This window comes from Sceloporus occidentalis, unplaced genomic scaffold (assembly GCF_023333645.1).
Source record: "Sceloporus occidentalis isolate IW3139 unplaced genomic scaffold, rSceOcc1.0.p SCAF_3, whole genome shotgun sequence".
Taxonomy (NCBI): domain Eukaryota; kingdom Metazoa; phylum Chordata; class Lepidosauria; order Squamata; family Phrynosomatidae; genus Sceloporus; species Sceloporus occidentalis.
The window spans coordinates 6,359,138-6,378,040 of NW_028316983.1; the positions used below are offsets into that span (position 1 = coordinate 6,359,138).

The following is an 18,903-nucleotide window of genomic DNA, read 5'->3' on the forward strand; positions in this document are numbered from 1 at the left end:
CTCAGCTTTATTCAGGAATATTACATCAAGTTCCCAAAGCAATGCACCAGCTACAATGGATTGTCACATCCCCCCAGGGAATACCCCCAAGAACTTTATAAGGACACTTATATTGAAAGTGGATCTGCAAGTCAAAATATAGAGAATCTCCCAAGGTGGGCACCAGTGACTGAGAAAGAGATCAAGAACCTTGTAGACCAATTGAGAATGGGGAAGGCTCCAGGGGAAGATTTAATACCTTCAGAAGCCGTTTAAAAGAATTTGGAATTCTACCATTGTCCTCATATTTAAAAAAGGAAAGAAGAATGATCCTGGCAACTATAGACCAATTAATCTCCTCAATTAGATCAAGCTCTATGCAAGACACCTACAATGCAAACTCAAGGACTAGCTGGAACAAGAAAACATACTTGCAGAGGAATAAGCTGGCTTTAGGGAAGGCCGATCCACCATAGATACTGATCTAAATAAGTCTTGTACTCCAACGCCTCATCAAAAAATATGCCACCTGCAACACAGCCTCTGTTTATCTTGCTTTTAAAGCAACTTTTGACTCTGTATCTTGAACCAAATTATGGAAAAACTGGAGGCTCCCTCGACTGATTGGCATCTACTATACCTAATTCATATGCTGCATGAAGGGACCTCATTCAAAGCAAGATGCAACCCCCAGGGTCACCTCACCAACGCCACTGCCACTGAGAAAGGCATCAAGCAAGGTTATATTCTAGCTTCACGCTTGTTCAACTTTTACATCAACAACTTGGTGGGCCATCTCAACAACACAAACTTCCATCCTCTAAAACTAGAGGAAAGGCATATCTCAGCTCTGCTTTATGCAGATGATGCAGCAGTAATTTCAAGAACACCCATTAATCTAAAAAGAGCACTAAGAACACTAACACAGTATTGCAGAGAAGATCAGCTAGAACTCAATTTTCAAAAAACTAAAATCATGGCATTTGTTAAAAGACCCAAGAACAGAAACTGGAATATCGATGGTCACAAGATCGAACAGGTCTCCTGCTTCCAATATTTGGGGGTAATTTTTAATGCTACTGGTAGTTGGAAAATGCAAGGAGACTATGCTGCTGGTAACACGCAGAGGAGCTCAACAGCCATCCTCAAATTTCTTATGACAAGGGGGCACCATTATATACCGGCAGTACTCTAATCTTTTCGAAGCCAAATTGGCTGCACAACTGCTTTATGGATCCCAAATGGAACCCTTCCCCAACTCTACACCATTAAAACTTGCACAATCCAAATTTCTAAGATAGCATTCCAAGCTCCAAAATGAGTCTCTAATGCAACTCAGAGGCTAGAGTCAGGCATTATGAAAATGGAGAGTGTGGGTGACCATACTCAGCTACTGGCTCAGACTATCCTTCTTTCCCAGCGGCCTTGCTCCACTAACCCTGACTGATGACTTCCAATCTATGTGGAAACAGATGGTGATGACTAAAGTTTCTTCACTGGGCTTTTCTCCAGATCTTTTGCTCAGCATGGGATATGAGAAGGCTAAAACAACCATCAAACAATGGGTGATAGATAAAGAGTGACAGCTGGACCCAACTAGCACCCCCACTTTTATTGTTAGTGACGCCAACAGATATTTGGCATCACCTATGGTATACTTAGCAAAACTCAGGAGTACTTAAACACTGGAGAGCCTTTACTTTGGCACAATGTCATGCCCTTCCCTCAGCTGTCCTTGAAGGCCAATATAAGAAGATCCCTTTCTCAGACAGACTATGCCCCTGTGACTCTGGCCAAATAGACACACGGAGCATGTTTTACTCCAGCGCTCATACTACAGGGACATAAGCCTCAGCCTTATCTTTATTGCATAAATACCAAGGACATACCAGTCACTTTTACGCTTCTCTGTTGCTTTCAGACATCAACCCTGATATAACATATAATGTTGCCAGATTCTGTGCAGCTGCAGCTAAAATTTGTCAGGCAATGACCTCCACAGTAGACTAGTGCCAATCTTGCCCTGCTACACTGGAATTTAAAAGGATATTTTAAATACTGTTTTTAACTTGTGTTTTTACCTTCTTTTATTCTGTATCCCCTTTTTACCTGTACTGATCTATGACTGTAATAAAGATGAACTTCTTGAGTTCTGTAGGATTAATCCTTTTACCATCAAATCACCTAGGATACAACCAATCTCATCTTATCTCTTCTTATCAAAGCCAGGTTGAACCTAGTTATTACTTGGATAGGAAACCATCAGGGTCTCCAGGGAAGGCTAGAAAGAATCCTGCCAGTCAAAAGTTGACAATACTGGACCATAAAGACCAAGGGTCTACTTCAGGGGTAGGCAACCTGCGGCCCGCGGGCCGAATGCGGCCCGGCAAGGCCTTGGGACCGGCCCCAGCCCGGTCCTGCCGCCGATTGCCACCGGGGCCTTTGGGGGGCAACTGTCCATAGAAGCCTCAGAAACATGCATTTATATTAACATTTTTTTAAAAATCAGCAAATTTTTTCGCGTGTCCTCCATTTTTTTTTTTAAAAAGTGTCTTCCATTTGAAAATTTTGTCATACATTTGTCCTGGTTTATTTATATATTTAAATTTTTAAAAATTATTTAATTATTTATTTATTGGCTTCGGCCCCCCAGTTGTCTGAGGGACAGCAACCCGGCCCCCGGCTCAAAAAGGTTGCCTACCCCTGGTCTACTTCATGTCATTTTTTTTCTTCCCGTGCAGGACCACTGGCAAACTTTTGCTATTCAATTATGAAATATAACTTACAAGTGTCATGCTTTTGTCTAAATGCAATAGCCAATCTAACCTGCATCCTTGGTCCAATACACAGTGAGCACTATTTGATTCTGATCTCTCTCTGTGCCAGTCTCTTTCCTTGTAGTAGGGGACTGATAAAAAGGGCCTAACTCCGTAAGTTGCTGTTTTGAGTGTCTCAGTGTCTCTTCTGTGAAACTTAGGCCTGGTACAGACAGGCAGGAAGGGGCAGTGAGACGCCGCCCCTTTCTGTCCCGGCTGGAGGCCGCAGCAGACAAACCTCTTCAGCCTCCACGAGTCCTAAAAAGGACTTGCTCCCAGCGGGTTCTTTTTGTGCTGTGTGCTGGGTGCCATTGGCGCGGCTTGCGTGCAATGATAACATCGGTGCAGCACAGCACTGTTTGGACACTGCGGCAAATGGACTTCATCGTTGCGTGCCCTGTATAGTTGGGGGTGAGCAATTATGGTGCCCGGGCAGTGCAGGAAGGGTTGTGAGCATGGGGACACTCAGCCCTCACCTTGCCCACAGACCAGCACTTTTCACTCGTCTGTACCAGGCCACAATTCTGAAGGATGACCCACATCCTGGCCACTATCTTGCCCCCCTACCCAAAGAGTTGATTGAATAAAAACAAAACCCAAACTACCTTCCAGCCATAGATGTTGAGCTGCAGCTCTATGCACATACAAACACACTAGGATGTAATCCCTCTCATACTCCATCAAATTTTTTATGCTGGGGTGCATGGAAACCTACTGTCTGGATAACACTTCACATAGCCTGCAGATCTGTCTACTGCAATAAACCTCATGCTAGACCTGGTTATCTACTGTCATCTTCATTCAACCTGCCAAGTGCAGGAGGCAAGGCAGTCTTTCTTATTGTTTTATCATTTCTCCACTCCAGTTTTGCATCCCAAGTAATTGAGAGTTGTCATTTACCCTTCCTGCAAAGATGTCATTTAGGCTGAGAGACAATAACTTGCAAAGACCACTGATAGAACCACATGGCAAAGAGGGAAATGACCACTACATCTCACATATTTCTGAGCTGGGATTTTTAAATTGCTGTGGTTTAAGACAAAAATAGTATTTGGGATTAAATGTCAAAATATATTCACTGCAAAGGGCAGTTGGGAACAAGATGAAGATATTTGAATAGCTTCAGTTCCCTGAAGTACAGAGGCAGGGACAAGGTGCTTTCCCAGTTGCTGCTTCTGTTTAATTGTGGGTAAGGACTAACTGTGCACATGCTATTTCAAAGTATGATAACTGATTTTTCTTGCATCAGATACTGAGGCACTGGGAGAATTTGAAATGGGGTCTGGCCTGGTTTGGATTTTTTTTTAAAGTAGTGGTTCATTTTTTAAACCTTTGCAGCAATTTAGAAATATTTAATTCTCTGACTTGTGTTTTTAAAACAGATTTTATATTGTGAATGAAAAACTATTGAAGTCAGTAATATTCATAGTTTATAGTCTTCCAATTTGCTTTCTTGGGGTAGATTGGGCCTAGAAGCAGTGGCAGGCTTCAAATTGCCAGCCTTTGAAAGTCTGAGCCACTTTTTGGGTTCACTTTCTGACCAGTACATGAAATCATTCCGATTTCCCACTGTTGTGAACACATTCTGTTTTGCTGTAATTACTGTTCTTTTATTTCTCTGGGTTGAAACAATAAAGATTGGTTTCTGACACAGCAGATGAGGCTATGCATATAATTTGACATTTTAAGATGGACATTTTTCCAAATTAGGTTTAATGAAATAAAGTGTAAATTGGTTCAAGCAGTTACCAACTCTTCAGGGTTCTATCTGAATACTACTACCAGGGATGCGTGAATCCAACCATCGAATCTACTTCTAATGGGCACTACTGCATTTTAAACTTTTAATTACTTTTGCATGTGTATCTTTGCATCTTTACAAATCAGAACCAAGAGACAAATTATAACCTTTTCTGTTCTCTCCTCATTCCCAAGCAGTCTCTCCTTCATAGCTATCAGAGTGAGAACCATCAAAGATGGCTAATGTGTCCTTACAACCTAACAAATAGGAACAAAACAGAGTCCCATAATTGTTACTCAGATCCATCTCCTGAAATGCTTCTGTCAATATACTTCCATCTTTAGGAGAAGGTGTAGTTAGTGATTCCTGGCATAGTTTAACCCAAACCTATTGGGTCATTGTGCAGGCATGCACTTTTTGTTGTTGTGAGTGACTGAGTCAACAGTTGGGGTCTGGAATAAGCCCAATACATTGTGTTTAATATGGAACCTGGGTTTCATCACATGGGGACACTGTTTAAGACAGTGCTTCTTAATCTTAAAGATTATTTTTTGAAAATGAAATCTTATACTGGCATGATTATGTCCGAGACTAAACAGGGCAGGGCAGCAAATGACGCCAGCTCTGCTCCTCTTTTGTGCATTCTCCTGGCTCCTGACTGCTAGTTAAATTTACCATCACCCACAAACCAGCCAACCAACACCTAACCAAAGCCATCAACCATCCAGTCCCTTCTCTAGCTCAGTGATTCCCTAACTTTGGTCCTTCAGGTGTTTTGGACTTCAGCTCCTAGAAGCCCTAGCCAGCTTGGCCAGTATCCAGGAATTCTGGGAGCTGAATTCCAAAACATCTGGGGGACCAAAGTTTGGGAACCCCTGCGTCTCGCTCTTGAGAAAACCATAGGTCTGTTAGGGCCCATGAAAAGGTGGCAGATCCAGATTTGGCACCGAAACAATAGCCACTAGAGAGCCTCAGCCCATTCTAGTTTGAAATGTATGTGGACAAAACACCTGTCTACAAACATAACAGTTGCCCTTTCTTTACATTTCAAGTGTACACTTCAAAAACATAGATTTATGGCTAAAAAATGTGATGAGTGAAATTGTCCCTCTTGCCTTTCTTAACAAGGAAAGGTTCCTCTTTGTTCAATCCCACATTGTTACTTGGCTTGGGACAAATAGCAGTGAATGGTTCATAGAGAACATTGCTGAACGCATTCGATGTATCATCTTAATTATTGTGCATTCATGATAGGATTTTTTTTTCTGAAGAAGAGCCCAAAGAGAAGCTGGTTTATGGATTCTATATTTAATGGGTGTGTCTGTGAACTAGTTGCTATTCTGCTGAGGGGTCCCTATGAAACCCCACAAGTCAAGGATAAAGAGAGACAAGAGAGGGAAAGAGAGAGAAAGAGATGTAGCTTAGTACAACAGAGGAAGGGATGGGAGGACAAGGGGAGGGAAATGGCAATGCAGAAATAAGATGTTGCCTCGTCTCGATTTAAAAAAAAAGTGTTGGAATTTGTTTGTTAGTTATTAGGAAGCAGGTGCTAGTTGTATACAAAAGCCCTTTATCCAGAAATCTCTTCCCGTTGCTCCTTGTTCCTGCGCACCTCAGCTGCATGCAGTTCCTGAAAGACACAGAAATGATAATGGTTGTGAACATCCTCTATATGGCACGGGTGGGAATTCTCCAGAGCCGAGGTCTACTTCACCCAACTTCCAGCTCCTTCAAAGGGGCCAAATCATGTTGTTGCACCCACCCTTTTGGATAGCTGGAAATTATATTACTGATTTTTTGGGGGTGGGGGGTCCAGGGCAGTTGCCAAGGATCAAAGGGGACCTCTCCAAAGGTTCGGTATGTACAGAGATCTTGTAGCACCTATGAGACTAACTGAAAGAAAGAAATTGGCCGTATGAGCTTCGTAGACTTCAGTCTACTTCCTCAGATGCTGATCCTCTCCTTTGCTGGAGAGAAAGACCAAGGACCTGCTGGTGGGTTGGGACCCTATCCAGTTCATTCCCATACTCAGGAGTGTCAATGGAGGGGGGCTTTCATGCCACACGAAGTGATAGAGGGGGATGAACACCCGGTGCATGGGTCAGTTGCTCCTGAGACCCTCTTGGCTCACCCCCCTCCGCCAGCCCTGGCACCTCTGCTGTCCATTGGCTGCAGCCCCAGGTACTGGTGGGGTGCTGCTGCAACTGGCAGCTACTTTCAGGTGTGTTGGGGCTGCTGGCCAAGTGGAGAAAAAGGCCCACTCCCAGCAGCAGCTACTGGTGGGAAGGGGCTGCTTTCTGGTTCTGGTGGGTCAGCTGGGCGGGCAAGAAAGTGAGTCTCCTCTCTTTCCCACCTGGCCAGCAGCTCTGCCAGACCCAGAAAAGGCTGTCAAAGAGAGGAGAAAGGTATCCAAAAATTACTGTGTCAAATATACTAGACATGGCACTGCCCATAATCGTGGTCTAAATGATTCCAGTTGCTTCTCTCACATGAGATACTTTCTGACTGCTACCCAGTGAACTCCACAAGATGTTGTCTTGTAGCATCCCAAAGCTGACAGATTGATCACACTAAAGACAAAATCAAATGGGCCAGTGAGGAATCCATGACTAGACTTTTAGTGGATTTCCTTTTCTTTTTTAAAGGGGAAAATGCAACTGTGATGCTGGAGATCAGCACTAAAGTGCTGGAGAAAAGGATTCACACCCTTTCATCTTGTGTCTCTTTCCAGTCCACACCACCAAGATGCTGTTTCCACCATCATGGTACCTGTTATGTTCTTCATTGCAACCTGGGCCAAAGAAAGTAGATTCAGATTAGGAAAAATGTGCAGACTGGGAAAGATGTCAGAGAAAATGTTTTTTAAGAACTTTCTCTCTTCTTTGCATTTGTCCATTAAAAATCCACAAGAAATCTGATTATGGATGTTTACTGTCATGTGTAGTTTTCATATCAATGCAGCAAACACTGGAGCTCATTTCAACTCTGGACTCCTCCAGACATGGTTAATGTGTTAGAAATTGCAGCATCTGTTGATGTAGTTCTTCTGTCTGCGTGTGTGTGTGTGTGTGTGTGTGTGTGTTTCAAATATCCAAATGATGATTCGGTTATTACAGACTGTTTTCTAGCAGTTCCCATCACCAGCTGCAACAGTTTATTTCCTGTTCTCAAGTGAGATTATTCCAAAACATCTTGTAACAAGAAAAATATCCTTCTCTTCTTTTCCTTTCTCTCCTCTTTTTTTGAAAGGTATAGTGGTATAGTGCTATGGTGCGTCAGAAACTGTATTGTTGTACTAGAGAAAAATATATTTTTTTAAATCCAGAGAGGAGAAAATTTGCCCTTCAAACTATGGGACCATGTCAGCACCCTACCCTTTAGAAAAGCCCCTGCAGATCCAAGAAGTCATGACAAAGGCAGCCAAAAGGAAGAGAATGTGTGGACCAGAGATGATAACTGGTAAAATCCAGCATTAACCAAGAAGCTATGGATGTATCCACACTGCAAAAATAAAGCAATTTGACACTACTTCAACTGTCATGGCTCCATGCTGTGGAATTATGGGCTTTGTAGTTTGGTGAGGTATCCATCCTAGCCTGTCAGAGAGCTCTGGTGCTTCAGCAAACTACAAATCCCAGGATTCTGTAGGACAGAGTCAGGGAGTTAAACTGGTGTCACTTTAACCTGGAGTTAAAATGGTATCAAATTCCTTTATTTCTGCAGTGTGGATACACCCACAGTCAGAACTTACACTTCTTTAAATCAATCTGAAGGAGCCACTGGTTAGTCTGTATGGTGCCAGGGACCTAGCAAAAGGGCACAATAGTGGTGGCTCTTTCATGCATCACCTATGATACGAATTGAGTTGATGTGTTTGCCCTGTGATGAGTGACATCTGGAATGTGTTCTGCCAGGATTAAACAGGCGTGAACCTATAGCACTTGCCTTCTCACGGAGTCGCTCCCTCAAGGCAGCTAGGTGAGCTTCACGGATCTCCTTGCTCAACTCCATCTTGTAGTTGAGCTTCTCCTCAGCCAGCCGGCTGAAGTTGTTGTTCTCTTCCAATGCCTTGTGCAGCACCTCCCTCTCATGCTCTCGCTTCTCTGCCAGTTGCTTCAGGACTTGGGCCTCCTGGCTCTGCAATGAAACCAGCAGTTCAGATCTCATTAAAGAGCTATGGAATGGCCAACCGTTTGTCAATTTGTCTTAGGAATAATATATGCTTAATTTTCTCAGGCCAGTGTAGTGTAGTGGTTTCAGTCTTGGACTATGACTCTGGAGACCAGGGTTCAGTTCCCAGTTCAGCCATGGAAACCCACCTGGTGTTCTTGGGCAAGTCAGGCTGCATCTGCGCTGCAGAAATAATGTGTTCTAGACAAAGTAACTGTTACATGGATTTGTAATTGGTTGACTGACCGAACCCAAAGGATGCTCAACAATGGCTCCTTTTCAGCCTAGAGAGAAGTGACCAGTGGAGTCCAATAGGGTTCTGTCCTGGGCCCAGTGCTATTCAGCATCTTTATCAATGACCTGGATGACAGAACTGGGAGCATACTTATCAAATTTGCAGATGACACCAAATTAGGAGGAATAGCTAATACCCCAGAGGACAGGATCAACATTCAAAATGACCTGAATAGACTAGAAAGCTGGGCCAAAGCTAACAAAATGAATTTCAACACGGAGAAATGTAAGGTATTGCACTTAGGGCAAAAAAATAAAATGCACGATATAGGATGGGGGACACCTGGCTGAATGAAACTACATGTGAAAGGGATCTGGGAGTCCAAGAAGACCACAAGTTGAACATGAGTCAACAGTGCGATGCGGCAGCTAAAAAGGCCAATGCAATTTTAGGCTGCATCAATAAAAGTATAGTGTCTAGACCGAGGGGAGTATTAGTGCCACTCTATTCTGCTTTGCTCAGGCCCCACCTGGAATACTGTGTCCAGTTCTGGGCACCACAATTCAAAAATGACATTGAGAAACTGGAGCGTGTCCAGAGAAAACCACTAAAATGGTGAAAGGTCTGGAAACCTTGCCCTATGAGGAACGACTCAGGGAGCTGGGTATGTTTAGCCTGGAGAAAAGAAGGTTAAGGGGTGATATGATAGCCCTGTTTGAATATTTGAAGGGATGTCACATTGAGGACGGAGCAAGCTTGTTTTCTGCTGCTCCAGAGAACAGGACCTGGAACAATGGATCCAGGAAAAGATATTCGAGCTCAGCATGAGGAGGAATGTCCTGACACTAAGGGCTGTTCGACAGTGGAACACACTCTTTCCTCGGAGTGTAGTGGAATCTCCTTCTTTGAAGGTCTTTAAAGAGAGGCTTGATGGCAATCTGTCGGGGATGCTTTGATTGAGATTTCCTGCATGGCAGGGGGTTGGCCTAGATGGTCCTTGGGGTCTCTTCCAACTCTGTGATTCTATGATTCTATGCTTTAAATGCCATGGCTCCATGCAATGGAATAATAGGATTTGTATTTTTGTGATATATTTAACTTTCTCTGTCAACAAACAACAAATCCCAGGATTCCATAGCACTGAGCCATGGCAGTTAAAGCAGTGTCAAACTGCACTATTTCTGCAGCGCAGATGCAGCTTAACACTCAGTCAACCTCAAAAGAAGGCAAAGGCGAACCACTCTTAACAAATCTTCCCAATAAAAACTCCATGATAGGGTTGCCGTTGGTTGGAAACAATCTGAAGGCACAAGCAACAATAAACAACAACTTGAATTTATCATAATACATAGGTATACTATATGAACTATTTTGTTGTTGTGTGCCTTCAAGTTGGCTATAATATATGGTGATCCCTTGAAGAAGAGACCACCAAGAAACCCTGTTATTAACAACCCTGCTCAAAAGCCAACATGACTAAACGGAGGCTAAGATGGTTTGGACATATCATGAGACAGCTTGACTCACTGGAAGAGATAGCAATGCTGGGTAAAAAGGAAGGCATCAGGAAAACCCAAATTACAGGTGGATTGACTCCATAAAGGAAGCCACCTCTGCCTTGAGTTTGCAAGACCTGAGTTTACAGCAGGGCTGGTGATTGTTGTTAATAATAATAATAATAATAATAATAATAATAATAATAATTTATATAGTGCTGTAGATTTGCACAGCATTGTACATAAAAAGAATAAATATAAAAGAGTGATGACCAGGATTTATGTAAGTCTCTCCTTCATCTTTAGTTTCATCTTTCATCTTCCAGTTTATTTCTCCTCACTGGACATATTTTGTTGTGGGGTGCTTTCGATTCATTTCCAACTTATGGTGACCCTAAAGTGAACTTAATCACAGGGTTTTCTTGGCAAGATTTGCTCTGATGGATAAAATGTAAGCTGAAGCTGACTTGAGAGCACATAACAACTAATCAATTAGAGAGCAATCTATCACAGTTTCTCTAAAACAGTTGTGGAAATCAGGTGGTCCTCCAAATAATTGTTAGATTGCAAGTCCCATTGGCTCCAGCTAGCATAGCCAATGGTGAGGAATGCTGAGAGACACAGTCCAAAAACATTTGGAGGGCTAGATGACTGACTTCCTTGCTCTAATTTCTTTTTTACCCCATCTCCTTCCTATGTATGCTGAAGACTCTATAGGTTAAGATGGCTTCTCCAATGCCCTTTACAATTAAGTGTTAGCTGAATTTACACCTGCAATGAAGTAGCTGGAGGCAGAAATGTCATCATTGGCTGAAGAAGAATACAGAGGATATCTGGAAGTTTGTTCTTTGGTCACTGAAGTCATTCTCCCATTTAGGGTTTTTGTAAAAAAAAATTACTTAGTTATTCCTACACAGTTTCATCTTCCAGTTTATTTCTCCTCTTTGGACATTTTACTGATGCCTAAAATGCAGATGAAAGGGAATGGTGGTTATGTATCCAGTAAGTCTTTGCTGTTTGGCTGCAATATCCATCATGTGTCCATTTTAAACAGTCATTTAAACACCTAGTAAAATTCTAAGTACCTTAATTGCTTAATGTTAATGATGTGTGTATGTGTGTGTTATGGTGACTCCATGAATTTCATAGGGTTTGTTTAGGCTGGGGATACTCAAAGGTGGTTTTGCCAGTCCCTTCCTCTGAAATGTAGCCTTTGACACCTGGCATTTGTTGGCAGTCTCCCATCCAAGTACTAACCAGGGCTGAGCTCCTGCTTAGCTTCCAAGATCAGACAGGTTTGGTGCCTTTAGGGATGTAGTAATATGGCTGTATGACCTTGACTGTTCCCCTCCAAAGCAGCACAAAAGAGTGACATCTCTCCTTTCCCCTTCTGCCCATCTCTGTGGAAAACCCAGAATGACACTGTTCTCCAGCGTGTGATTTTAGCCCTTGCAGAGGTTCAGTTCAGGGAGGGCTTCAGACTACCTAGACAGCAATTCTTCAACAACCCCATTACCTTCCTCCTCTCCTCTGCAGCCTCCAGCCTCTTCTGCAGCTCTTCCAGAGACATGTCCCTCTTCTTGGGGGGAGAGGAGAGGACGGGGCTCTCGGGGGACAAATCCGAAGGTGACTTCAGGATCACTTCAAAGCTCTGGCCAGAAGCCCTCTTATCCAGCTGCTTCACCTCCATATCTGAGTCAGAGAAGTAGAAAATGATTACAGAACATGAAACCATAGAGTCAGATTTAATAACAAATATTAGACTATAAAGCCCAATGCTTTTTCTTACCATTTTAAACACTGGTTGTTGGGAAAAGTTTAATGGTTTTCCAAGCATGATGCAGTAGTTTGAGTGTTGGACCAGGACTCTGGGAGACCAGGGTTCAACTTCCTGCTCTGCCATGGAAACCCACTGGGTGAACTTGGGCAAGTCACACATTCTCAGCCTCAGAGGAAGGCACAGACAAACCCCCTCTGAATGAATCTTGCCAAGAAAAACCAGGTGATAGATTCACTGTTGGGACCAGTGTCAGTACTGGCTGTGAGGAATTCCAGCTTCTCTCAGTTAGATGTTTGCAAAGAGCTCTTGTAGCACCTTTGAGACTAAGAGAGGCACACTGCATTGCCACTTCAACTGAGGACTTCTTGTTCAGTTCCTCAGAACTTAAGCCTTGGGTGCTTCAGGCCTCCCTCTTATCTCCCATTCTGTTGAATAGCCATATGAACCCTCTGGGAATGGTTATTAGGAGTTTGGGTGTGAGGTGCCATCATTATGCTGATGGTCAGCTCCTTTTCGACAGGGACGGCTGGGGCCCTGCAGGTTCTGGACCAGTGGCTTGATGCTGTAATCCATTGGATGAGAGCCAATATACTGAAACTGACTCCCGATAAGATGGACTGGTGGGCAAACAACCTGCCCTGGATGGCTGCATGGTTGTATATAGCTGGATCCATTTCTGCTACTGTAAGCTGTGAATACCTGGGGCCAGCTTAAAATGGTCCGTCAGCTATGATCTTTCCTGGACAGGTATAACCTAGCTACAGCAGACCACACACTAGGAATTTCCCAGTTAGACTACCGGAACACACTATACATGGGGCTACCCTTGAAGATGACTCAGAGCTCCAGCTAGGGCAAAATACAGCAACAAGACTGCTGACTGGAGTACCATACAGAGGCCACACAACACCAGTCTTAAAGAAGAAGAATTGGCTGCTAATACACTTCTAGTTTGAGTATAGGGTACCGATGATGATATTCCAAGCCGTAAATGGTTTGGAATTTTGATGTTTGAAAGTACAAGTCAGAGGACAGAAATTTGCTGGAGGAGGCCCCTCTGTCTCCACCGAATGGAGCAATAAATTGTAGCAGGACACAGATGAGGGCCTTCTCATTTGTGGCACCCTGTGCAAGGAATGCCCTTCCCTTGGAGGTCCAATTGGCCATGTTGTGTGGGTTTCGTTCTGGCACCAACCTGGAATGCAACTTTTAAGTACAGTAACACTTTGGAGGTCTAATTGATTGATTCCAAAAAGGTACATATGCTCTACGTGGTGTCAACTCATTTTAACCTTTCAAGTTGTTTTCACTTGTGAAATAGCATAATATGCTTTTAGCTTGTTTAATTATTTTTATTGTTTGAAACTGATTTTTTAGCTGTTTGATATGATTTTTCTTATACACTGTCCTGAAATCCTGTGCTATGTGGTGTGATGTAAGTAATTTAGTGAATGAATGTGGTGTGATATAAGTATTTTAGTGAATGAATTTTCATTCATATTCTCTATTTATAAATCTATCGTGTGCAGTCAATAAACTGTATGTTAATCTTGTTACACAAGTGACTATAATCCAGAACACACCGCAGAAATAATCCAGTTTGAGACTGCTTTGGCTGCACTGGCTCAGTGCTAGTGAATCTTGAGAACTTTATTTTACTGTGGCACCAAAGTTCTCTGACAGAGAAGGCTAAATGTCTCATAAAACAGAATTCCCTAGCATTGAGCCAGGGCAGTTAAAGAGGTCTCAAACTGGATTATTTCTGCAGTGTGTCTTGGAGTTTTGTTTCATTTTGGTAATTCCAGAACCTGATCTGACTGAGACCTGAGTGGATCAGACCCCTAAAGTTGTTGCAGTCTTCCAATGTGAAGTCGAAGGCTTTCATGGCCGGCATCCATAGTTTTTTGTGGGTTTTTCGGGCTATGTGGCCATGTTCTAGAAGAGTCTGAAGATGCCAGCCACAGATGCTGGTGAAACATCAGGAAGAACCTCTGCTAGAACATGGCCACGTAGCCCGAAAAACCCACAAAAAACTATGTTGCAGCCCTGTTTTCCTTTCACATCCTTCAGAGCAGCTAAGCACCACTTTAACTAAAAAACTGATAGTCTAAGGGAGGAGAGCAAGGTGATGTGTGCATTACTGATCTGTGATACGGCACTAACATGTGCAAGTTACAATTTCAAGTTTCAGCCACAGATTTAGGACAAGGGTCCCAACCTGCACACAAGGAGATGCACAAATGCTGTGGAAGGACTTGGCAGGACTTGACCAGTCATACATGCAGCCATGTATTTCCAAAAGGTCACAAGCTTGGTAAAACTGGATTTCTCCAGGACCTATGTATGGGTGCTACTTACCTCCATACTGGTAGATGGTATTGGGGTGTGGCTGGGTGTGGAAACAGGAACAGATCAATGAAATGAGAGACAGCTCCTTCATTTTCTCTTTGTAAGCTGGAAGGACAGGAAAGAAATCTTCCATGAGCAAAATGGTGTTTTGGAAACAACATTGCATTTTCAGACAGTGACCCTGTTTTCATAACTGTTTCTTCTTCTTCTCTAGAACAGGGGTGGGTTTGAGGGAACCTTGGAGGGCCTTCCCATCCCTCTTACAGAGCTTCTTCTACCAAGAAGAGAACACCTAGAGCTCTTTGACATTTTTTATACCATAAAACAAAGCTTTAATACATAAAGTGGGAGAGATTGAATTAATGTGTCACTCATGCATCTGAGCAGAGCTTTCAAATATTTATCAGTTGACTTGTTTGATTTACACTCCTCCTTTCTCCCAGGTCTGGGATGGAAGATACTTGTCAATACAGTACAATAGAAAAGGTTCCAAACACAATACATTATCCATATTAAAATATGAATTAAATTAATTATATGATCAAAACCAATTAACAAAAGGTAAAACCACATTAACAATACATAAGTAGTAAAATGTTAGTTAGTCCAGCATATGTATTTTAAGAACTGCAATCCCCGGCTGAAATCCTATTGGCTGCCAGACATTTTTGTCCGGTGTGCAATGTCTGCATTCAGTTCAAGGTCACAGGAGCAGAACTGTGCATGCGGTGGCAGGTTTGCATTTATCTCTCTGTCCACCTGGGTGTGGGTTAAGCTGTGCAATGCTTCTATTCAACACAAGGGATGCATGGCACAACCTAGCTTTGCATGCAGAGATTTACACTACACAATCCTGATGTAGGATTTTGACTCATAAGAGGAAGACAGTTGCTGAAGGAGTTACTTGAACAAAAAACATAAAAGCATAACCTCCTTTGGAGCGGAGTTCCAAATAGCTATATGTTTCCTGTATTTTGGAGGGCAGACTGTCTCTTATTAAGAGGTGAGTAAGCAAAATAAATGACTTGTCTGTTCATTTACATAGACTTTGTGCTTGAGATGTTATGGAGAAATTGTGCCACTTAATAATAATAATTATAGGATTTATTTATATACTTGGACAAAATACTCTCTCTCTCTCTCTCAGAACCTGTTTTCTTTGCAAAATCTGTTGTTGTTTCTATTATGATGCAGTTTGCTCCTCTACCTTCCAGTCTTCTAATTCCTCATGCCAACCTAGTTGTAATTAAACATACACTAAAGAATCTATAAGAGCCCACATAGTGTACTGGTCTGAGTATTAGACTCTCTCTCTGGCTTTACTTCACGAACAAAGATTCAGGAAGGACTCATCCTGCGCTTTGTACAAGCGCATTGGTGACTAAAAAGGCCAATTCAGGATAAACAGGTCTGGTTGCAGAAAGCACAGCAGAGAGTCTCCATGGGTGATGTTTCCAGGTTGTGGTTCTTTCTGCGTTGTCATTTCTCTTCGAGGCTCGTTCGGCGTGAGCTTTCGAAGAAGGCTGCAGCGTCATGGATAGTGCGTCTCCATGCCTCCTGATGCGAGGCCAAGGTGGACCATTGTTGGTGATCAATTTGGCCAAGCCTGAGATGTTGTTTCAGGGAGTCCTTGTATCTCTTCTTTGGGGCACCCCTCTTATGCTCTTGACCCGTGGCGAGTTCACCATAACGTATTATTTTGGGGAGGCGATGGTCCTTCATCCTAGAAACGTGTCCTGCCCAGCACAGCTGCGTCCTCAATAGCATGGCCTCAATGCTGGTGATCCCTGCTTGCTCGAGGACAGCAACATTTGTCACATAGTCAGTCCAGTGTATATTTAGAATTGTGCGTAAACAGCGCTGATGAAAGCGTTCAAGGAGTCGTAGGTGTTGGCGATAGGTGACCCATGTTTCAGACCCATAGAGGAGAATAAACAGTACAATGGCTCTAAACACACTGATTTTTGTGCTTCGCCTCAAGTGTTTGTTACTCCAGACTCTTTTGTGAAGCCTTCCGAATGCACTATATGCCTTTGCCAGTCTGTGATCGATCTCTTTATCAATCTTGGCGTCTGAGGAGATGATGCATCCCAGGTAGGTGAACTGCTGGACAGACATAAGCACAGATGTGCCTACAGTGATGTGGGGATGGTAGTGTTCTTCCTGTGGTGCCAGCTGGTAGAGAACTTCCGTTTTCTTCAGACTGACTTCCAGTCCAAAGAGCTCTGCAGCTGTTGCAAAGCAGGATGTTAGGCGCTGCAGAGCTGCTTCTGTATGGGCAACGAGGGCAGCATCATCAGCAAAAAGCAGCTCACGGACTAGATAGTTTAGAGTCTTAGTGCGGGCCCTCAGGTGGCTTAAGTTAAACAGGCTACCATCAGTACGGTAGCGTATATAAATGCCGTCATCTTCTTTGAGATCTGCCATAGCCCTTTGGAGCATCATGCTGAAGATTGTAAATAGAGTTGAAGCGAGAACACAACCTTGTTTCACACCATTAGTTATTAGAAAGGGCTCCGAGAGAGCATCACCATGTCTGACTTGACCTTGCTGGCCTTCATGTATTAGACTAGGACTCTGAGAAACCATGGTTCATAGAATCCCTGCTTAGCCATGGAAACCCACTGAATGACCTTGGGCAAGTCACACAGTCCTCAATGAAGGCAACGGCAAACCTTCTCCTAATGAATCTTGCCAAGAAAATCCCATGGCAGGGTAGCCATAAGTCAGAGCTGACTTGAAGGCACATAACAACAAGGAACCTAAACATAAAGCAGCTGTGCAAGTTCTAGATAATGTTTTTGCTTATATATAAGTCTTAACCTTTATTAATCCATTCACGTTAGCCACTGGCGAGGGCTGAGTAACATCTGTTCCCGAGTCAGCAGCTAACCAGAGTCACCACACCAAGTACCATGCAACATGTGGGACTTCTTTTGAACTTTTCTGTTGCTTATCCTCCTTCATAACACAAAACTAAACGGTAAGAAAGAATTGGAAGTATGAGAACAACAGACAAGGTAGGCTTGAGTGGATTGGCTTACAAATTAGCTAGTTTTATATGACTGGTCCCATGGACCAAAGAGATTACTACACATGTTTTAAAACCATGATTATAACCATAAAAAAGTGCCTTTGGTGATACTTATCACATCATGATGCCTCCAGCTCATAGCTGCTGTGTCCTTGAAGTGTGGTTAGGGTGTTCCTTCTCATTGACAGAAGAAACCCATAAATGAGCTTGCAAACACACTAATTCTCAGTGCAAAATGTTGCTGCAGGGCAGTTGTGATGTTGGTTGTCACGTCATATGAGTCTCCCATCCTTTGCCCCTGCCTCCCCCCACTATTCCCAGGTAGGCTGATTGCCTTTATTTTCTCTTTTCTTTTCTTTTTTAAATCGAATCACATTTTAAAAATCCCAGAATTGTGTTAAAAACTGAAAACGAAAATGAAAACTTACAAATTCAAAATGCATGCTGGATAGGGCATAGGACAGGGAGGCAGGGGTGTGGATGAGAGAGCACTGGCACAAGCAGACCCAATCGCATGATTGATAAGACTTGTGATAATGGCTGCTCTGAAACCAGTCTATTATCATGTTTAATAACTGACATGATTGGGGCAAGAATGAAGCTCATGTAAAAGTGCTTATGTGAAGTTCACTGATTCAACTGGTTTGTTCTGTTTGGGATCAATAACTGGATATAGACTCAAGTCTCTACAGTAACATTTGTAAGGCACTTTATATTTGGCTTCCAAACTCCAAGATAATGGCAATGCTATCTTGGAAAGAAATGGCATCAGTTACCTGATCTTTTCTGATAGGGATTAACAGAACAGTGTGGGGTTCAGCCATGTGTCTCCTCACATCTCTCAAGTAAGGCATGAAATAGCTGTGGTCCAAGGAAATAAGCTCAGGTACATTTCATTTCATCCTGTGGCACTTTTTCATAAGGTGGAAATATTATTCTTACCTTGCAATGTTTGCATGGCATGAAGACTGGCAAGATTTTAAAGCTGTTTACACATTTTTAAAAATGATATTTGCAACAAAAACCCCAATAATGCGCATGTTATTTGTGGATTTTATCATCCTAAGGTGTGAACAACCACCTTAAAAATGGAATGATTAAACAGATGCTATGGGTCCAGCTACATTGTAGAAATAATGCAGTTCAACCCAATGTTTAACTGCTATGTCTTCATTCTCAAGAGTCCTGAGATTTGTAGTTTTATGAGGCATCAGCACTCTTTGGCAGAAAAGGCTAGAGACCTTGTAAAACTATAAATCCCAGGACACCATACAATGGAGCTACAGCACTTAAAGTGATGTCA

At 42.8% G+C, this 18,903-nt stretch overlaps 1 protein-coding gene across 1 annotated transcript in view; it reads right to left on the bottom strand.

Moving 5' to 3' along the window:
* Window positions 1-5,825: 5,825 nt before the first annotated feature.
* The window catches only part of STMN3 (stathmin 3), a 46,246-nt gene continuing 33,168 nt past the window's right edge, over window positions 5,826-18,903 (bottom strand). The window contains exons 5-8 of the mRNA XM_089513530.1: window positions 14,576-14,671; window positions 11,954-12,129; window positions 8,482-8,673; window positions 5,826-6,166 (exon numbers count right to left, since the gene is read on the bottom strand). Of these exons, the coding sequence (XP_089369656.1) occupies window positions 6,107-6,166; window positions 8,482-8,673; window positions 11,954-12,129; window positions 14,576-14,671 (524 nt within the window). The 3' untranslated portion in view covers window positions 5,826-6,106. The remainder of the gene's footprint in view (window positions 6,167-8,481; window positions 8,674-11,953; window positions 12,130-14,575; window positions 14,672-18,903) is intronic.